Raw genomic sequence first — 23,343 nt, 5'->3', positions numbered from 1 at the left:
CAAAGATTGTTTAGTGCATTTAGACGATATTATTGTTTATTCCACTTTATTGGAAGAACACATTTTATCCCAAACGAAGTCTTTGAAAAACTGAGAGACTCTAATTGAAATTGCAGCTAGATAAATGTGAATTCATGAAAAAAGAAACAGAATTCCTTGGACACGTGTTACAACAAATGGCATCAAACCAAATCAAAATAAAACTGAAGCAATTACAAATTTTCCATTACCCAAGACACCTAAGCAAATAAAATCATTTTTGGGATTATGTGGGTTCTATCTCAAGTTTATTCCTAACTAAACCCATGACCCTCAAATTAAAGAAAGGTGCTATAATAGACATCAAATGTAAAGACTACATTGAATCATTTGAAAGACTGAAGGTTTTGATAACTTCAGACCCGATATTAATCTATCCTGATTTTTCAAAACCCTTTTCTCTGACAACTGATGCTAGTAATGTAGCTATTGGTGTAGTGTTATCACAGAATCACAAGCCCGTTTGTTATGCCAGCAGAACGCTAAACGAACATGAAATCAACTATTCTACGATTGAATTGTTAGCTATAGTTTGGGCTACAAAAATTTTAGGTCATACCTATTTGGCAGGCCATTTGAAATATTTAGTGATCACAAGCCACTGGTATGGCTCAACAACATCAAAGAACCAAACATGAAATTGCAAAGATGGAAAATAAAATTTGATTACAAAATCAAATATCTTACAGACAAAAAAAAAATCATGTCGCGGATGCTCTTTCCCGCACAAAAACAGAAGAAGTAATGGTTGGCGAAGTCGCAAACAGCACAGACGCAACTATACACAGTGCCAGTGAAGATAATTTAAATTACATATCTATAACAGAAAGGCCAATTAATTTAATCTCTAGACAAATAGAGATAGAAAAAGGCAGCATCGACACAAAAAAGTGTACAACATTTCTTTCAAAAATTAAAGATTAAAATAATCTATAAAGAAATGACACCTGGACTAGCCAAAAACCTCATTAAGGAATATGTGTGTACCAAGAAAAGTGCAATTTATTTCCCTAACGATGAAGATTTTCTGATTTTCAATTTCACAAAACTGTTGAGATGTACCACAAAATTAATTGATATACTATCTTATGCAGAATTCAAAGATTTAATCTTAAAGAAACATAAGAAAGAAAAAACAATCAATTTGTTTAAAGAAGAATATTACTATCCAGATAGTCAAAAGCTTATTCAAAACATTTTCATTGAATGTGAAATTTGTAATCTGGCGAAGACAGAACATCAAGACACGAAACTGACATATGAAACAACACCGGAAGTATTTAACACAAGAGAAAAATACGTGATAGATTTTTATCTCACGGGAAACCAGATCTTCTTATCTTGCATTGATATCTATTCCAAAATTGCATCACTATTTGAAGTAAAAAGTAGAGATTGGCTAGAAGCAAAATGCGCAATTACTAAAATACTCAATGATATGGGAAAACCACAAGAAATTAAAGCAGACAAAGACTCAGCTTTTATATGCATAGCCTTACAAAACTGGTTCAGATCTGAAGGTGTAAAAATTTCTGTAACGACTAGCAAAAATGGTATATCTGACATAGAAAGATTTCATAAGACCGTAAACGAAAAACTAAGAATCATTGGTAGCGAGAAAAATATTGAAGATAGGTGCACAAAATTTGAAAAAATATTATACGTATATAATCATAAAACTAAACATAATAGTACCAAAAGATTTCCAGCAGTCATTTATCTATATGCAGGCAGCCCCGACCTTAATGTACAACAAAATAAAATCGATAAGATAGAATACCTAGAATAGAATAGTGTACAATGCAAATAGATGAATTCGAAATTTCTAATAATCTAGCAGACTTTAAACAAACAATTTTTATCACCAACAATGTAACACGTTTAGAACCAATAAATCACTTACAATCGAGATAAATGATAGAATCCCATGTAAAACACTATTTTTTTTCCAAATTATATGCATTACACAACTTTTGTCATATTGATAATTAGTTTAACTCTGTATGTAGCATATAAGTTTAAAAATATACCTAGGAGGCCAAATTCAAAGGTTGGGGGAGTGACATATCCATAAGTTTCTAACACTTAAGAACATGCCTACTCCGGATGTAGCCAACAGATACCAGATAAGAATAAGATTGTTATATGATCCTCGAGAATGGAAAAACCCCAACTCTAGATAAGTCACCCACTGGTAGACCAAAGACACTAGAATAACAAGATGCGTAACGCCATACGATTTTTTGGCACACGATTTTTTCGCCTTGGCTCTAGAGGTGGCTCCAGGCTCTCTCGAATTTTTGTTCGAGAGCGAGAGAGCGGAGAGCGGTACAGCGAACAGCTCTTTTCTACGCATACAGTGATAGCAGACAACTATATGTGTGCACACGTATGCTTATGCGTTGTAAATTTGACAAAATATGCCCTTCACCTTAGAAGTTCTTTGACTTTAAATCTATATTATTTTTGATCAATTGGCATGACTTTATATTAGAATATTTGTCATTAGAGTATTCATCTTGCGGCGTGTGAAAAATTAATAAGGCAATGATTGTTGAGTGCTTGTGTCCGCACTTCGTGCCTCAAGATATGACCAAAGCAAAGACACTAGAATAATTCTAGAATAATTCTAGTGTCCTTGATATGACTCTTGCAATTAACAGTTTCATATTTTTTTTTATTTTATAAATTTATATTTTCTACTTCGTCTTATTTTTATGAAATATTTATTTCTCAATGTAATGTCTTCTTTTTGAAAAATTTATGTTTTAAATTACAGTAGTTATAATAATTTATATTTTACTTCCTTTAATTATTTAGTATATTTATTAAGTCATTTGACTTAATATGATTTATGTATGTAAATGATCCATTTTTATTATTTAAAATGCACATTAGATTCAGTTGTTTTTCAGTTTGTTTTTTTTTTTTTGTTTTTTATATTCCAATTCAATATTTTTAAAAAGCGCGCCATTTCGGGTGGGAAGAAAAGCGCGCCAATTTTTCTGTTTTTCCTTTTAATTTCTTTTGGCCCGTTTGCTTAAAGTTGGCTATACGCAGAGCTCCTCGATTTTATGATATTTTAGCTATATAATCGAATTTATATTGAACTAAAGTCGTTTTGTTGCAAATGTAAAGTACGGAAATATAAGCGCGAATAGTAATTGCGATAAATAGTGAATAGTAAATAGTGTTTACGTATTTTCGTAATTTGACGCGCTAATATAACGTGCTGCTGCTTTTCGACAAAGGTTTGAGTTGAAATTTATAAATTGTAAGTAAAAAAAACATTTTAATGGCCCATTTGAATAATCTTATGGATATGGTCAAGAAAAAAAGAAGATACATAAGTGGGAACAATTGCAGCTTATCCCACTGTCGAAAATCTAGGCGCGATTTCACCGCTCTTAAAATGTTTAGATTTCCTGAAAGGGATCAAACAATGCTAATAAGATGGGCGGAAAAATGCCAATTTACAGAAGATTTTGTGGCAAGCACTTCATCACTGTTTTTATGCCAAGACCATTTCTCCCCAGATGATATTGGGGTTAAATATTTGAAGAAAGGGGCAATTCCAGATCGCAATCTTATAAATTATTATACAATTGGGTTCAAAGTAAGGGGTGTTGTGTATGATCAAGTAGGTAACAATAGAAAATGTACCTCACTACTTGAAGTCACCAATGCGAAACCTTACTTTACCTTAAACAACAAAAAATATTATATGTTTTATGACATTCCGCATCTTTTCAAGTCTGTAAGGAATGAAATGATAAAACAATAAAATTTTAAAACAGCAATAACTTGACTCAGCTTATGTTACCACGGTCGAAGGGTGTTCAAAGGGATCTCCAGAGCCATGTTCTATCTACCTCAACAGCAATTGTGGCGCTCCAAAAAGGTAAATTTCCCCTCTTCTCTTTTCTTTTTCCATTTCCTTAATCTTAATTCTGCATCCTATAACATTTTGCATATAACAAATGCACTTTCTTTGAATGGTTTTACAATACCTTCCAGTGGGGATAACTAGCACTCACGTTTTGTCGGATGCACACTTAAATCTTAGTCTATTTTCATAGGAATTTGTAGGAATATCGGTTTAGGGAGGCCTCTACATATAAGGCCTGTATATAAGCAGTCTCACAGTTGAGGAGAACAAGAATGCGTGTAAACGACTCGAAGCAACGCAAGCAGTTGGGGAGGTACAGTCATGAAAGTCAATAAGGAGCGAGATCGCTACGTCGAGACGTTATGTTCGAGGCAAGATTTAGAAATAGGCAGATGAGGTCCATTGGGACGAAGCACGGCTAGGCGTAGTAGCAGGAGAGCAGGCGTGGTACCGGTGCAACCAGTCAAACCAGACGTGAGGTTAACGCGTTGTCGTTTCGCCTGGCGATTGTCTAAAAGACGCAGCCGTTGGCTACAAGCCCAACGGCGCACACCTCACCGTACAGGACAACGAGAGCGGCAGGACAGTGGAAACAAGACGTCGAGCAATTCATCTAGGTATGTACATCCGCACCAGGTTGCGGGGTAGAACGTTCGTCTTTCTGTAGGCGTTTTTACGTTTTTTATGGAGAGGAGAGTGTGCCTGTTCGGAATGAGGTGATGTAGCATATGTTTAAAAAACATATTGCTTGATCCGATGTTACCGTAGTATTTTCTAAAAATAGCGAGGAAGGGTAGGAAATTGTTTTGCGCTTAGTGTTACCGACATTATAAAACTGATTCGGATCCTGTACGAACTTAAACTTACAACGGTTTAAGCTTAAAGCACGGTCAAATTTACCCCAGCACTTACATAAATATTAAGATAGAATAAGCTGAGAAACGGTTTTTCAGGTTTTTTGGGGTTTTTTATAACAATAAAAGCAACCGTACCACAAATAAGCAGAAGATTGGAGAAAATATAAGGAATAATAATTATGTACGTTACACGTAGAGTAAAACGTTATACACGATTCCTTGAAAAGTATGTAACAAGCAGAAGAATGCGTTTCCTACCATATAAAGTATATAAATTCTTGATCAGGATAAATTCCGACTCGAACTGTCCGTGCCCGTCTGTCTGTATGAACACCTCGATATTAGGAACTATTTATTATTTATTTAACAAAATTAAATATACTATGCATTACTAAACCTAATTAAATTTAATGAGTACTAGCTACGGGTGCCTTCTACTCGAGACTTATGGGTTAATTATTGTACTTTATATAATAAACTGAGCTTTTCGGACAAATTTGTAAATTTTTGAGATATTTTCACAGGATGGGTTACTTAAACAATTCGAAAGAATATGTGTACCAAATAATTGAGATCTAATTGAGTGCAATCGACTGCAAGCGTCGAGAATATGGTCAACGGTGAGCTCGTCCCCGCATAGTTGGCATGTTGGTAGCGCCGTTCTGTTCAGTTAGTGTTAATGTGTGGGTTGGGTGTGCCCGATGCGTGGGCGGATGAAGGTCGTGCATTCCTGTTTATGTACGTTCGTTGGTGGTTTGAAGATGATGCAATTCGGATTAATAAACTGGTACCTCAGTATGAAGAGTGCCCATTCGGAGAGTTTCTTTTCTTCGAGGTATAGCTTGATTCGACTTTGGAAATCCTTGAAGTTAAACGGAGTAAAAAGGATTGAGGGTGTAAATCTCATCTCTTGGGCGGCTTTTTCAGCGAGTTTATTCCCATGAATACCTTGATGACTGGGAACCCAGACTAAGGTGGTTTTTGTTTAATGAGAACTTAGAATGCGCCTAACTTCTTGTGTTGTGGGGTTTTTATGATTCCAGTTGCGTATAGCGGAAATAGAGGAGAGGCTGTCTGTGCAGATAACAGATTTACCAGTATTTTTAGAAGCGAATTGGCATGCTTTGAGAATGGCGAAAGCTTCGTCTGTGAATTTGGAGTTGTATGACGGGAGCCTACCTCCTGCAATTATTTTACGGTTGCAGTTAAAAACCGCAAACGTGGCTACGCCGATGACTTTAGATCCATCGGTGTAAATCCAGTTTTTCTCACCAGAATCTTCTTGTGCGCTCATAAAACGTTTTTGGTATTCTAAGCGTCATGTATCCTTTTTGGCAGCATTGAAGATTTTAAGGTTTATGTTAGGCTGTTTGAAACCCCAATGTGCTGGCGATTTGAAGGGCCTCCTGGGCTTAGGGAGGGGAAGGTCAAGTAGCTTGTATATGCACTTAAAATTCCGTTTTTGTTTAAATATGGCTGCAAAGTCTTTGGTTAGCATGCAGTTGGACGTGGTGTACAGCTTCGGGATAAGCATCAATGTAGTTTCTTCTACGCGTGATTGGATACTCGGAAGACCAGATTCTGCCAATGTGCACGCTACTGGAGATGTGAGAAATGCGTGAATAGCGCGACGGACCACTCCGTGATATGGGGCTTGTAGCTTTTTTAAGTACGGTTTAGCACACCAACCGAAGATTGTCAGGCCGTAGTCAATTTTAGATAGCATTAATGCGCGCGTAATATCTATGAGAGTCTTAATATGTATGTAAGAATATTTAGATGATAGAAATTTAATAATGTTAAATCTAGTTTCCAGTTGTTTTCTTAGAGTCTAACAGTGCTGTTGAAAAAGTAGTTTGGAGTCGAATGTTATCCCCAAGATGTTTAAAAAATTTACATCTTTTATTGAGCGGCTGTTGAAGTCAGTGTCGGAAAGGTTGCAACGTTTTTTCCGCCAAATATGTAATACTTGGCATTTTTTTTAATGGCAAGAGAGGCCCCAGAGGTTGCTCCCCACAAGTTAATTCCTTGCAACATTTCTAAAAAAAATTTTCTGACTGTGTTAATATTTTTTATTTTTGTAAAGATGATAGCGTCTTCTGCGTATAGTCAGATGTAAATATCTTTATGCCGACTTACAATGTCATTTATATCTTCAATTGATATCATAAATAAAATCACAGAAAGTAGCGAACCCTGCGGACTCCATTGTGTAAATTATACGAGTTATAAACCCTTGGACCAATGCCGTTTAATGAACCAGATAAGTCTTCGTGCTATTATTTTTTTTAGTGCCCTTCAACAGCTTAGGGCTGTTGCGTTAGCGTTAGCGTTCCACCATGTAACTTTTGCTTTGTGGATCACTCTTTTCGTTTGGGGAATGCTGCAGTTTGCAGCTGCTCGTATGACTTTTGTCATTTGTGAGACTTTTATGCAACCGTCAATCCAATATGCTGCTGATTTTTCGCCACTTCCATTAAAGCGTTACCAGTTTGCTAGGTCTGTCTTGTATTTTGGCAGAGGTAAATTAATATCGGGACGGGTAGGTGTGTTTATGTGAATGGTTATGTAAAAGTGGTCACTTCAATGGAGATTATCTGATATAGACCAGCTGCAAATATGGGCTATCTGTGGAGTTATCCATGTAAGTGAAAGTGTTGTGAGTTGAAAGGTGAGTCGGGAACCGTCGTTAAGAACAATTAGGCTGTTTTCAAGAATTGCGCTTTAAATGTTTACCCCTTGTGTTTGTGCGCGGCGAAACCCATAAAGGACTACATGAGTTTAGGTCACCCAGGAGTATTGTGGATCCATTAAGATTTTGTAGAATTTCTGATATGTCAGAGAATAAAAAGATTTGACTTGGTGGGATGTACGCATTAACAATATTAATAACCTGTTTAAATTTAAGCTGCAATGCGGAGCAGAGTATGCTGGAGTTAATGTTACGGTATGTATGTATGTGGAACATTCCTTTTAATAAGAACCACTATATTCTTTGGGGCAAATTCGTATAATTACATGGAAGGTTGGTTTCCTGCAAAAATACAATGTCGGGTGCGTGGTCTTTTTAAGTAGTGTCAGTTCGTTGTAATTATTAAAAATACCGTGGATGTTCCATTCTAATATAGTAATTGTCATGATTAAATTTTATTGGACTAGTATTAATTTGTGGTGTGTCCGTATGGGTTTGTGCATATGAAAGTAAGGGTGAGACGATCAGGACTTGGAGTCGGAATCATCCATAGTGTCATCTGAGTCTGTTGTGTTTATTTTTGTTTGTAGGTTTGAGGCGTGTAAAGCAATTGATTCGTTGGATCTTGAGGTCATTAATGTATTGTTGTCGTCGTTGTAGGTTTGTCCTATTTGAGCATCTGCTTCCGCCCTAAGGTAGCGAGATCGTTCCATACATGTTTTCAGTTTACTTGTTGGGCTTAAGTAAGAGATATCAGTTTTGGCAGAGGTGTTTGGGGAGGAAGTGAGATTCTCTTCGAGATTCAAACAGTTGGTCCGAGAAGTGGGATACGTTGATGAGAGGGGAGATGGTACTTTTTTGTCTGGGTTTCGGGATGTGACGGTCGAGTAGGTAAGCGTGTTGTGTTTTGTTGTTGTTTTAGGATCGTGAGAGCTTCACGGAAACTGCATTTTTTGCTTGTTTTAATGTGAAGAAGTTGTTTTTGTGTTTGATGCTGAAGAAAATGCGAGTACATGGCACGGGAAGGTGGGGTGGGTGAGATTGCATGATACACAGGCGGGTGTGTTCTTGCAGTGCTTTGATGTGTGGCCCAATAATTGACAAGGCTTACATCTCATCGGGTTGGGTATATATTCTGACACCTTAACTGTGTGCCAGGAAACCGTTAGTTTACTGAGAAGAGTGAAACGGTCAAGCGTTACGAGAATTTTTCCAAATGGTTTTGCGGTGCCGTCGATCTTTTTGGTGAACTTGATTACGCTGTGTACATTTTGAGATTTTAGTTCCTCAACAATTTCGTTTTCTGGAATGTTAATAAGACAGGTTGCGTAAATGATGCCTTTGCCAAAGTTAAGAGTGTTTTGGAGCTTGCACTCGATTTCGGATAAGCCGGGTAAAGAGGTCACTTTGATAAATTTGTCACTTACTTCCCTGGAGTTGACCAGCAGGAGAAGGTTACCATCGCGAAGATTAGAGATGGATATAATGTCTTTACTGATATACTTTACAGGTATAGTCGGATATTGTTTTCGGAGAGTTTTTTGATGAGACAACTAAATATCTCGGATTCTTGGACTGTGTTTCAGGGAGGTCTGAGAAATCAACTTGTAATTTCTGAAAGGGTCTTTTTTTCTTAGCTTTGGGGCTAACGCTGAGACTGGCAAAGCGATTATCCCCCAATTTGACTGCCCCGGGGGCCATGGTTAACAAATTTATTGCTATTGAAAATGATTTTGGATTTGCACGTACGCGCTGAAAAGAAGATCAATAAGATAAGATGAAGAAGATCAATGTAACGGAAATAAGCTGGGCGCTGGTAGTTACGCGATAAGCAAAGCGAACACAATTGGAAAGACACAGACGTCGTAATCGAAGAGATATACCACAGATTTGCCGATGAGTAACGGGTATCTGGCTCTCGAATAATCATTCTCTCTTATTAAATTCGAAAGTGTAGCCTCAAACATACTTAACATTTGTGTGCGATTTGTAGTTTCCTGCCTTTTTGTTATTTTGTATTTATACATTATAAATTATGGAATTTAATTGTAATTTTATTATTATGCACAAAAATATGTTTTCTGTGTTACTGTGCTTACTATTTCATATAACATAAAACTTTTCATGTAACAAAGTCGAAACTCGACTATGATAAAAGCGGTACGACGGGGTGTAGAAGTCGGAAGCCCAAGACATTGTTTTGAATTCATTTAAATAAATTATATATTCCCATATTTTGTAATCCTTAATATATATCGTAGCTAAATCAAATAAATAAATATTTAATAATTAACTCAAAGTCCCACTTAAATTTAACAATATAATAATCGTTAAGCTATTGTACCCCGGTGATACCATCGTATCGTATTCGTGATTAGTATTCTACCCCAGTGAGTGACAGATGGGCAGACGAGACCCCCAAAATATAGATTGTAGACTTCTATGACGAGTTCTACTAGTGTTATGGACGGATTCTATTTTACTGGGGCTGCCGCTGCATTTCCTAACGGTCATAAGGTAGAAAATAAGTTCGTTCGGCAAGCAATAAAAATCCGTAAACTAACGGGACGTCGCTGGATCTTGGACTCGAGCGGGGCTTGCGCAAAAGGGGAAAACTGGAAAGGGGAACAAAATCACAAAGCCACTAAACGACGAGGGAGTCTTCCAGTCTATGGCTGCAAACTTAAGATCCACACGGTGTGTGTGTACATTGGGAGACGACAAGGACCTGGAGATTGTGGAGACCCTGGGTGGTGTCCTGTGACAGACCGCTGTCAGATGATAGTTCTGGGAAAAGCTCTGGTTCGACCTAACGGACGTCATACATTCCAGCCATGCCAATAGCAAGATGAACGTAGGAAAACACTTCGCTATATCTGGTGCCAAGATGGTGGATGCCCAAGCCTTTTCAAAGAAGCACGAGAAGCCCCTGTTTGGAGACCTAGGAGCACGATGTTTCTAGAGCTGCAAGACGACTACTGAAGGGGGAAGACGATACGGAGTAGATTACCCCTGAAGTAGATTTGGCGGACGAAAAGCGTTTGTTCCTAGAGTTGAATGGTCAGCAATGGCATACGCCTGGTGGTTCGTAATGGAGTAATGAAGAGTATCACTATTGTTTCACGCTTTACGAAGCAATTGCTAAATGTGAGGAATCCTAAAATTCTCGAAAAATCAAGGTGCAGAAGATGAGTATATAGTAATGGGTGTGGTGTGTGTTCCGGGTGTCCTGAAACCGTGGATCAGAATCACTAGCCGAGTCGATCTGGCTAGGTCCATTTGTTTGTCCCTCTGTACGTCCGAATGAACGTCAAGATCTCAGGAACTATAAATGCTTAAAAGTTGAGATCAAGAAAATGCTTAGATATGTATTCGTTTTGGAACGAAGTTCTCTGGCCGGTAATGTATCTCAGTCGTAGGAACCTATACAATAACTGTATATATAAGGGATGGAACCTGTTATTAGGAATTTGTATTGGAGAGTATGAGATGTCTGAGAACGAATGAATGAACAATGCCGTTGGGCACGCCAACCGAAGCGGCAATCGTAACAGGAGGTATTTCGTATTATCACGCTCAAGGATTGGTTCGATTACGCCGTCTGGCGGCCGACTGGCGGTTTAGCGGAGAACGGGGAATGCAACAATCTAGTGTTCAATGGTTTCAGCTTAGTCTATTTAAAATCATATTTCTCGTGCGGGACTTCTTGCCCTCAAAAAATATGTAATGGACTCCGTGACCTTAATCTAGTTCTTAACGTTATGGTATCAAGATACTACTATTAACAATGATAATAGTATGGGATAATTTCTACGGGCGGCCTCGTCCAGGTCCATTGGCTCTGTCGGTTGGGAGCTGGTTTAAAGTATAAAGTATGGCACGGCATCACCTAGATCGAGCGAGTCCTGGGCGTGACAGTTGCCCCTTAGACCGTGCCTGTCTCGTGTGTTGGAGGGTCACGTGACATCGGGACCAGGGGTGGCTTTTGATTCTCCAGGGTTGATGTGGGCATGCTCAGTTGAGCCGTTTCCCGTGGGGTTTCACTCCAGGGGAAGCGCTGTCCCGTAGCCTCTTCATCGTGGCTCGACTGAAATTCCCAATGCAAGGCCTTGCCCGTGGGCTGGAGCAAGGAATGCATGAAAGTGGGCCCATAGACGACATCTTTGAACGGTCTCTCGCCTCCTGACCAACTGATATTTCCGATAAACCAACGTCAGAAGATGTTCCTTCAACCTTAAGGGTAACACTAATACCAACTCGAAACACTTTCCGATAGAATGACAGAATTAATATAAGGTTCAAACGTTGATTTTATAACCAGAACTAAAGCAGCTCAAGGCGGTAGCGGAGGTGTGGTAGATCCGATGATATAAATGATGTTTGAGACAATCCAAATCAACCGATACATTCAAGTTCATGGCGATGTTTTTAGTTTATGCAGGTTAGAGATTACCGTGTTATTGAGGACTCTGATTTTTGAGCTATCAATCGAAACGCAGATGGAAAATCTCAGCAGATAGACATTAGAATAACAAGATGCGTAACGGTCAAAAGTGCCCTTTCTCCGCTCGCGAGTTGTGGCCGATTTCATTGCAAAACTTCAACAGGGTACTGTGAGCAATATTTTTACAGCATTAATATTAAGATCATCAATATTTCAACTTATACATAAATGATATGATGTACATCGCCTAGTACTATATCTATGCTTTATTCGAATAATTATAACGTAAGGCAATGAGAATCAAGAATTTTTGACATTGTTCCAATTGCTCAAAAATAATATCGATTTAAAGTGCAGGGCATATGCGGTTGTCGGCGGTCACTGTCTGCGTCGAAAAGAGCTGCTGGCTGTAAAGCTCTCCACTCTCTGGCTAGCTTGAGAGAGGACGAATTACGCATCTTGTTTTTCTAGGTCGGTTAAAAATAGGACGATTAGTAATAAACAAGAGAGAATGCTATATTCGAGTTCCCCGACTATCAGATGTCGATAGATTTTGGGGAATAAAATGAGAACTAATTTAGAGTTGGAAGTTGTCAACAAATATGCGAAGCGTCTTTGTCTCTAAAATCTGTATGCTGAATCTCAACCTTCTAGCTTTTTTAGTTCCTGAGATCTCGACGTTCATACGAACAGACGGACATAACCATATCGACTCGGCTATTAACCCTGATGAAGAATTTATCTACTTTATATAGTCGGAAACGCTTCCTTCTGCCTGCTACATTTTTTTCAACGAGTCTAGTATACCTATTTGCTCTACGAGTAACGGGTATAATAAATAAGCTATTTGCCAAAAGTTTGCGGAACCTCAGTGCCTATTTAGTTGGTACCGTAAGTTTGTTCCTAATTTCGCATCGCTCGCAGTTCCTGTAAGGGATGTGATAAGTTAGGCTCCCGTCTTATGCAACCCGTACTCTTCAAAGCCTTTTTCGATACATTGTGACGCCATCAAAACTGGCATATGCGCTGTATTAGTGCAGGTGCCCGAAGAAGAAGACGATAGGCCTATTGCGTTAATTTTAAAGAAATTGAACAAGCTTAACTACATTGTCACTGAGCAAGAATGCCTTGCGGATCTTAAGAATAGCGAATTAATTAAAGCTTAAAGAGCTTTGTATGCAATCTATATTGCTTATTCACAATTGTTGAGCACTTAAAAGACGAGATTTATTTATGTACTTCGAACGATTTGATTTTATTCCGTTTAGCGAACTAGATTTTGCAGTGATGCGATATGTGGAAGATATCGAAAGCGAATAGTGGAATAAATGCATTGGGAACAGCGGAACGCTAAGCCAAATGTGTTGATCCGATAGAGAATGTCTCCAAAGTTGGCATCAAATAAATAAATGAATAAGGAAGTGCTGTCGGCTGCGTGACTCGACTGTATTATTATTATTATTATTAGTATATAAGTATACAGCTGTACCAATGCAGCTTTGAAAAGCTTTGCTTATGAACATGGCGCACCCCACAGCTTCTGTCTATAGCTTAAAACAAGTTACTGGGCATCCGATTTATTTCTTTTTTCTTTGTTTTTTTCGAACACCAATACTAATTTAAATTTTGTATTCTCGTTACTCGTAGGCTATATTATATTCCTTAAAAAGTATACAACAGGCAGAAAGAATTATTTCCGACCATATAAGTATATATATTCTTGATCAAGATCAATAGCCGAGTCGATCTGATCATCCCCGTCTGTCAGTCCGTCCATCTGGCGGTATGAACGTCGATAACTCAGGAACTATAAAAGCTAGAAGGTTAAGATTAAGCATACAGATTCTAGAGACATAGACGCAGAGTATGTTTGTTGACCCATGTTGCCACGCCCACTCTAACGACCTGAAACTGCCAAAAATAGTCACGCCCAACACTTTTGAAAAATGTTTCGATAATTTTTCATATTTTTATTAGTTTAAATTTAAATTTCATTCGATTTTCCAAAAAACTTTTTTACCACGCCCACTCTAATGTTGAAAATTGTCGGTATCACTTGTACTAGCTGAGTATCGGGTATTTGATAGTCGGGTAAGTCGTCTATAGCTTAATCTCATGTTTTGTCTGTTACAGTTTTTACAGTTTAAAACTTTTAACAGGTATTTCTTTTTTATTTTTTTTCATTCTTTGTGAGAAGTTGAAACAAACACAAGATCAAGTGCGGAAGGATTTCAACAAATCACAGTCAGTAACAGCAGTGCGAGGCAAGGAGAGATTGGATCGGAATCCGAGGAGAGTTTCGAGACAAGCACAGTTTGGAGAAGTTTTGTGAGAAAGAATGAGACGGCACGAAGTAGGGCGTGACAACAGGAGAACCGAGACCGGCGGCGTGCCGAGTTACAAAAAGCTTAGGTACCAATCTGGGCTTTCGAGCAGGATAACGGTAAAACCGTGGCCTTTTGTCTTGTAGACTGGGGACATCGAGGAATAACGGTTAGGGAAGGCCTCTATAAGCAGGCCGAGCGCTGGAAGCGGAGCAGTCAAGGAGAACGAGAATACAAGTCAAAAACGAAAAGCAGCAAGGAAGCAGCAGCTGTGAAGGTCAGCAAGGAGCCAGATCCTTACTTTGAGACGTTCGGTAAAGGGAAAGGGATATCGCGTTGTCTTCTCTTCCGGCGACAGCGTGAAAGACGCAGCCGTTGGCTACCGTGAGTCCGCTGGGTGTCTATCACATAGCAGCGCAGTCCCCACCATTTAAGCAAAGACACTAGAATAACAAGATGCGTAACGGCCATACATTGGTTTGGCACTATGCAGCCACTTTTTTGGTGACGGCCAAAATTGCTCTCTTTCCGCTCGCTCACGCTGAGAACATAAGAAATCTAAAAATAGAATTTGCTTGCTTGTGTGAGTAAAAACAAGAGACGAGAACGCGTATATGTGTGCGTGTTGTGCTAGAAGACGATTTTCGGGCCGATATCAATTCTGATCAAAGAAATGAATTTACATTGTACATATTAGGGTAGTTTTTTGCCAATTTCGTAGCAATATGATGAAATAAAATAATTTTTAAAAATTCGCGCCCTTCTTATTATAATTTTAAAATTTTAATTTTAATTTTAAATTTTTTTAATTTTAAAGCTTTTTAAATTCGTTTGTTGAAATCGCCGCTCGAATTAGCTACCGTTTACATATTTATATTTATGTTGATAATTATTTATGTGTAATATGTGTAATAGTCTGTACCCAGGGAACACCACGGGGAGGCCATTACAATTGTAATGGGGTCTTATATTTACGTATATGACCTTCGAGTCGACTTGAAATATTTTAATGTTTAACATTAAATATGAAAACTGTTTATTGCAAAAGTCACATCAAAGACACTAGAATTATTCTAGTGTCTTTGTTTTGGTCATATCTTGAGGCACGAAGTGCGGACACAAGCACTCAACAATCATTGCCTTATTAATTTTTCACACGCCGCAAGATGAATACTCTAATGACAAATATTCTTATATAAAGTCATTTTTGAAATTTATTTTTGTGATATTATGTACATAGATTTGGCTATTTCTAATCTATTTTCAAATAATAATAACGTTAAGGCAATGCAAAACAAGAATTTTTCGCATGGTGCCAATTGATCAAAAATAATATAGATTTAAAGTCTAAGAACTTCTACGGTGAAGGGCATATTTTGTCAAATTTACAATGCATGAGCATACGTGTGCACACATAAAGTTGTCTGCTATCACTGTATGCGTAGAAAAGAGCGGTTCGCTGTAGCGCTCTTCGCTCTCTCGCTCTCTAACAAAAATTCGAGAGAGCCTGGAGCCACCTCTAGAGCCACGGCCAAAAAATTGTGTGCCAAAAAATCGTATGGCGTTACGCATCTTGTTATTCTAGTGTCTTTGATTTAAGACTACAAAAGTGGCAGGACAGCAAAAACGAGGCCGTCGAGCAGACTCACTACGGGAGATCAAATTTAGGTGGCAAGCGAGCCAAAATGAAAAAAATGAAACGAGAACTGCTAATTGTTGATACTGGTAACCGGGTGATGACGTTTTCTATAAATTTGGTGGGACGAACACTTGAAAATTTCTGAGCTAGCCTCGCGTATCTTGTAGCGAGCAGACCAATTAAATCGGTTTGTTACATAGGTGTAAAGTAGAATATAAGCTGGTATCTGTCCGGTTGTATAACGCTTAACGTTATGGGTTTTTTTTTATAATTTTATTAAGGCATACGGAGTAGCTGAGAACCCCTTTGTGACCTCTCATAAAGCCTGCGGACCGGCTAACAAGGTTAGCTATAACAATAATAATGATATGAAATAACAATTAACTAAATCAAAATTATAAGATCATTATCTCCTGGCAATCGTCAAGGACTGTAGGATGAGGTTCTTTAGCTGTCTCCTTTGGAGCATTCTGGGGGCGACATCTGGTTAGTGCTTTGGCTGTTTTGGTACTGGCTAGAATGCATGTTTATTGCCTTAAAGATAGTGGCTAGCTGGGGTCTTTGTGCAGGGTTGTGTTCTTAACGAACCATTCGCAACCGGTAATCATCCTGGAGATTCTGCTTTGGGCAGCCTAAGTACGACGGATTTGGCTGTCGTAGGCCAAGCCCCAGATTTGACAGCCGTACCTCCATATTTGAGGTATGATTTGCTTGCAAATTGTCACTTTGTTGGAGAGTGACAATTTACTTCGCGAATTTGTAAGCCAAAAATGCTTTGACGCCGCTGAACGTATACGGTAAGTCTCCGATCCAGGATTAGTCCTAGATATGGGTCCGTTTAAGCGTATAGCACACATTTGCTGATTTGTCACCATTGATGGCAATGTTCCAGCGCCTCTTCCATTCCGCAAACGTTGATGCAAAGTTCTGGATGGCATCAGCAGCATCGTGTTCTCAGCCGGACCTGTAGATGATGACACACACGACATCTGTAAATGTGGACAACATTGACGTCCCGGGTAGGCTAGCGTCTGGCCGCGACATGTCATAGCTGTACAAGCAGTAAAGCAGGTCCAAGTACACTTTTTCTGTGGTACTCCGCAAACCTTCTCATTTCAAGGTACGACCTCAGGAAGCCGAAGTAAGGTGCAGGCAGCGTATGCTTTATTTATAGCAGGATACCGTAGTGCCAGACCCGATCAAACGACTTACATACATCCAGAAAAAGTGCATTGCAGTACTCCATGTTTTCAAAAGTCGATAGAATATGCTGTGTCCAGCACGAAAACGAAACTGGTGCTCGGGAAGGATACCCTTTACTTCCATAATCCTGACCATCCGAGTGGCAATCAGTCTCTCAAACACCTTCGAGATCGAAGGGAGGAGACTAATTGGCCGGTAGGATCCATGGGGATGATACCGAGCTTCCACTGCGTAGGGAAGTATGGCAGCCCTCTCTATGGTTGTATGCGTATAAAATTGTTTCTATTCTTGTTTTTTTTCTGTATTATTTTAAGTAATAATACTTCGAATTTTTCATTTCATTTATTGTTTTGTGAAGGCGTTCTACATCTGCTACTCCCTTTTTGCTCGTGGCTGTATCATTTTGTATTCACTTATTATTTGCCAAACTTTAAAAGTGTTTCCTCATACTCAATATGAGTAGGGTCTTTTGTGTACTAGGTTTTCATGGCCGGTTTTTATTATTTTTTTATATTTTAGGTCTTCTTTATCGGAATACTGGATATCTTTAAATTCTTTTGATAAATATGTCAGTTTATATTTTTCTTCATTGTTTAAATGGCCTAGCGGTATGTAGGGTCTGAGTTAATGTCATTGTTCCGTGCGTACTTTAGTTCTTCTGTAAATTGGCTTTCCTGTGTAACTGCTTTAAAATTTTCGGATAAATTTTCTGAAAAATTTCTTGTGATGGAATATTTTTCCACTGATAACTGCTGATTTTCTAAAATAATCAACACAACCGTTACATTTCATTATTACCATCCTTCCTAATAGTATATCATAAAAAGGTGAAAACGAATAAATATAGAATGTCTGTATTTGCTGAATTACTCCATTGGCTGGAAGATTTACACATCTATTTAACTTTGAACAGCCTGCCATAATTCTTACAATTTTTTGTGTTTACCCAATGAGTTTTTCATTAGCTTTAGAAATACAGCTCGTTTCTGGCGCCCAGAAAATTGGCAGCGTTGGCCGACCAAATTTGTTTTGGCTTCCGCCTGGTGCGCTCCTTCGGAAGATCCGCCATAATGTATTCCACGAGGCAAGGTTTAGCCCGAAAACATCTTGCGCATCTATTCACGGCCTTGGTCACATTATTTTTTCCACCAATAGGCCAATATTTGGAACGAATTATACCAAGGAGACCCGGTATAAAGATTAGCCTCATGGTAATGCAAAGTTACTGGATGGGATCTTGGCAATATCGTTGCGTCCTAGCAATTGAAATGCACCGACGAATTCCAAAGTCGCTCGTCCACTCGAAAAAGTCCGAACTGATCCACGAAAGGCGAGAGAGAAGCTAGACAACTGGATGGGGAAACAGTTCCTTGAATCCTTAAAGATTGTATGTCCTCCCATAGATGTGCTGAACTATGCGCAGCATCAGCTGAATTCGGTAGAAATGACGGTCCGTGTATCAAGACCAGAAACACACAGAGCTCACAGGAAAGAGCACCTCTGGAGAGAATGTCGGCTGTATTTAAAGCTGTAGGAACGTAGTTCCAAACCATGGAAGTAGTCAACTCCTGTCAACACCACACAACACCACAGTTGACGCTCACCTACAGTAATACCGGCCATTAAATATTTTCAGGTTATCAATAGTAAATTGCATGACCATCATGAAAGAACAAGCAAATAATAGTAGGCAAGAGCTATAAATGAAGATCTGTTATCATGTCTATTTTTTCCCAATTGGACGGCCTGCGCGTAGGGTGCCATAGCGTAGTCCACGGCACCCAATGTTCTGCAGCTCTGTTCCAGAAAATGTACTATCGATTCCATCGACGGAATCAATTTAACGAATGCCGGATCTAGACTTTCTTCCTATTTGGTCTGACTCGTGGAATCCATTTTTTGCAAAAGGACTTGCATTTTTCACCTTTGAGAGCGAAAATGTGAGCATTAAATTTATCCGATAGCTCTCTTAGATTGGAAACTGATCCGTTGCCTATTACCACTACCTTCAAACCCAGAATCTATGTAATGTGTACCTGAAAAACCAAATGGCGATTATCAAATAGTTTTTTCAATAAATCTAACCAAGGATCGGATGGTATCCAACGCAGAATCTTTTAAACAAGGATAATTTCAGGGAAAGCTTTTATCCTAAACATATATGAAAGTTCAAGAAAATCATAAAAAAAAAGCTTCTGGCCGTGGTTGAGTGGATTAGGATTAAGATTTAGAAGATCAGTCTGAATCGGGACGAGATCGTGAATAGTTGCAAATCAAAGATGAGCAACTGAAAGTGTCTTGTAATAGTATAAGTGAAAAAGTCTATCACCGAATAAATATTAAAATACAATAAATAAAAATTATGGTTTTAAATAATTATAAAGTAAAAATTTTATATTTGTGGGATATTATCTACAAGATTGAGGACCGCTCCAGGACGAGCCGTGCCTCATGCTATTATTTGTCGGAATCATTAGCCCATCGATTGAAGGATGCTTAGATCAAAGAAAAATGGTCACAACCAGTTCGACGCATAGTGTAAAAGGGATACATACCAGAACTTCAACATCCAAAACGACGTTTGTTGGCTAAAGCTCGATTATATTATCTTGTCTCCATACAAAAAAATAAGAAAAAAAAATATTTGTAAGTTAGTTTAGGGCGAAGGCAGAAGAATAATAAAGCTCTCTTTCTCTGGGCTCTATGATCGCGAAAATATATATGTTATGTCGAATTGAAACCGTCAAGCGCACAAGTATTCTCTTCGTCGCCGCAGAATAATTTAATTATTCTTGTCACCAAGTTTATTGGTTTTTTAATAAATTAATTAAATTTTTTAACATTCTTTTCAAAGACCCAAATCGCGAACTAGATGTTGTACCCTGGGAAATTAGATAATTCAGAATGCATACAATCAAGTACATTTCTCTGACAAGAAGACAAAGGATCGCATCGAAAAATACTAATTCATTCCCAAGGTAAAAGACAATACAGACCGAATCGTCGAGAACTCTATCAGATACATTTCCGAAAATGCTAAAGCTAAATTGACAAAGGTCATTTACCCTTCGTTACGTACCACATCGATCACGTCGGACCAATGGAGACGACATCCAATCCTACAATTACATTTTGTCGTAGTGTATGCCTTTCGAAATATATGTGGCTCTACGCAACTCGTAGCACAGGTGTCGATGAAGTGTTAAGCTGCCCGCCGTATAGTGTTTGATAGAGGCACTGCTTTTACATCTTTAGCGTTCAAGGAATATTGCGAGTTAAACAACAAATCTTTCTCACAGCGACAGGTGTACCAGTCGAAAAAAGCCAAGTCAAAAGAATTTACAATATCGTCGTACCAATCCGAAATTGAAGGCTATACGTCGGAAGATTTAAGCAAATCATTAAAAATACTGAACCAAGAAGCACGAAGATAACGCCGTTTAAGCTTTTTACAGGTTTTGATATGTGAATTTGAGTATCTGTAATGAATTGAAGGACTTGATAAAGGTGATTCCAGTAAAAGAGCTTGATTAAGAAAGAGAGAAGTATCGTTAAACGGCCAGAGAGAACATTATCAACTAAATGATTTGGTATTGATCAAGGGAACCCAACACGGAGCCAGACTAAGACTTTATGACGCAGAATGCGCACATTCATATAGTATAATCACATAGAATAAATATGTTAGAGAAAATAATGAACAATGAACATGAAAGAACAAACCAAGAAGTAAACAAAATAAGGAAACATAATATAAATAAAAAATAAATAAAAAGAAAATAAAAGACAAATCATGAAGTAAACAGAAATAAAAACATACATACACACACCTCGCCAAACCGCTATACAAAGGGGACCACCGATTTTTCGCAGGTTGCCATTTAAAGGCCATGCAAAGAACTCGATACTCGATAGACCGCCGATTCTTGTGTGTGAAGAGTTGTAGTTGTGCAGAGAAAACGAAAAGATGAACACATGAAGAGGATTTCCTTACAATAAATTTCTAGTAGTATCCTATGGGTCGTAAATGTACCTATACTTATCAATACATACACACCCACAGACCTGCATAAGAAGGTCCAATTATTATATCAATTACTCCTCAGTCTTCCTCGGTATTGAAATATTTTGTTAGTCCAACATCACGCCCATCTCATTGTCTCTTGTGCACACTGGCTTCTGTTTCAAAAGTACTTACAATTAACGTAAACGTTAAAACGCTTGCTAACTGAAGGAGGTATTCCATTAGACGCGATGCAATTGTATCCTCCCATATCAGAACGTTGCACATTTGTTAAGACAAGCCTTTCTCCTTCCACCGACTTAAAACCTGCAATGGTCAAATGAATTTTATATTATAAAAATTCCGTAGTTTCTAACAACACTAATAACAATAAATAAAAAGAGGGAATGCTACAATCGACTTCCCTGACTATCAGATAACCGTTACTCAGCAAGTGCAAATTCGAACGGGAAATTTCATAATCTTTCTGAAATATCGATAGATCTTGGTAAATAAAATGAAAAAAATTAAAAATTATTCAAAAGTGTGGGCGAGGCAGGGTTTAGAGATTTAGCGTATTTCGATAGAAATTTACAAGACTAATAAAAATATGAAAAAATATCACGTTTTGAAAAAGTGTGGGCGTGGCAGCATGGGTCAACAAACTTGCGCTGCGTCTATGTCTCTGGAAACTGTATGCTTAATCTCAACTCAATAGCTTTTATAGTTCCTGAGATCTCGACGTCCATATCGACGGACAGACGCACATGGCCAGATCGACTCGGCTATTGATCCTGATCAGAATATATATACTCTATATATACAACTGTAATTGTTTTAAAAATGTAACAGGTATAGATGTAATAGATTTGGTTTCCGAGCTCAGAACCTCTGCTCTGTTTGAATCTGTTTATTCGAATGATCAAAGTGTGCTGAAGTTGGGTTCAGCTAACCCGCAAATACATTGCTTATATCTATGTATTCTTACTTACATTTATACATATACATATGTATGCAGAAGGCATTGACCACTTGAGCTGCAAAGTGCATGCTCAGCATTCCCACGCTCCGCGATCGGCTTATGTATAAGCGTTAGATCGTATTACTGGGGCGCTGGAGTGCTTACGTAGTTTTTGGTGGTCTTTTTGTATATTTGTATATTTATATTTATTTGACAAAGTGTCACAATGTATTGACGCTATGTTATACCCAATCATCTATTGTATTCTTAGGGTAGATTAGTCCAATATGCTACACAACCCTACCTTCTGTCTGTTATGTACTTTCTAACGAATCTAGTAAACCCCTTAAATCTATAACAAATGTGCTTAAAAATGTATTTTTTTATATCTCACAAAAATTTCCAATAAAACGAAAAATTTAAACAAAATTTTAGAAGTGTGGACGTTGAAGTGGATGTGTCAACATTTGAAACCAAATCTTCTAGCTTTTATAGTTGCTGAGATCGTGGCGTTCATACGGAAAACGGAAGGTCGGATTGGCTAGTGATACTGATCAAGAATATGCTTGGTTCGGACTCGTTCTATTATATATGGTTATAAAATTGGTATTTGCCGTTTCAAGATCATAAACAACAAATAGTAATCTATGGCATTTATATAATATAGTGCTATGATCCGCCCCGTTCCTAATGTAAAGTGTGCTGGTTGACTTTTAAAGTGTATTTAGTTGTTTACAGGGAGAAGAGCTTCTGCTCCGATTTGGGTTCTTTATTTGAACGCCCAATGTGTGCTGATGTTGGGTTCAGCTAACCCGCATATACAATGCTTATATCTATGTATTCTTAATTACATTTATTCATATACATATGTATGCAGAAGGCATGAAGGCATGCATATGTTATGTGTAGCTTGACCACGATCGGATTATGTATAACGTTAGATCGTATTACTTGGGCGCTGGAATGCTTGTGTAAGTTAACTGAGTTAACCGGACCGATCGTCCGCTCTCAAGCACCGGTCAAATCGCTGACCAAGCATTTGATCGGGAGCTCTTGCATAACCGGCAAAAGCTCTGCACATTGGCAGAAGCCGCTATGAAGCTTTTATATGTTAGCCTTTAAGTTTTCAGTTTGATTTTGATGACAATAAAGAGCACTTGCTTGCTCCCTAACGATCTCCAGCCAACGCTGTTTTTGTCATATTGGTAATCAAGCCTCAAGGGCAGGTAATAACGGAGAGAGTTCTCCCATCATAAACTGGTTATAATTAGGATCGACGCTGAGCAACGGCC

General features: G+C 38.3%; 1 protein-coding gene across 1 annotated transcript in view; it reads right to left on the bottom strand.

Moving 5' to 3' along the window:
* DIP-lambda (Dpr-interacting protein lambda) overlaps window positions 1–23,343 on the bottom strand; it is a 379,081-nt gene that overhangs the window by 137,200 nt on the left and 218,538 nt on the right. Inside the window, exon 7 of the mRNA NM_001347775.1 lies at window positions 21,286–21,417. Within this exon, the coding sequence (NP_001334747.1) occupies window positions 21,286–21,417 (132 nt within the window). The remainder of the gene's footprint in view (window positions 1–21,285; window positions 21,418–23,343) is intronic.

This window comes from Drosophila melanogaster, chromosome 2R (genome assembly GCF_000001215.4).
Source record: "Drosophila melanogaster chromosome 2R".
Lineage (NCBI taxonomy): Eukaryota > Metazoa > Arthropoda > Insecta > Diptera > Drosophilidae > Drosophila > Drosophila melanogaster.
Note: the sequence above shows the minus strand (reverse complement) of the source record. Positions and strands in the feature narration are given on the sequence as shown.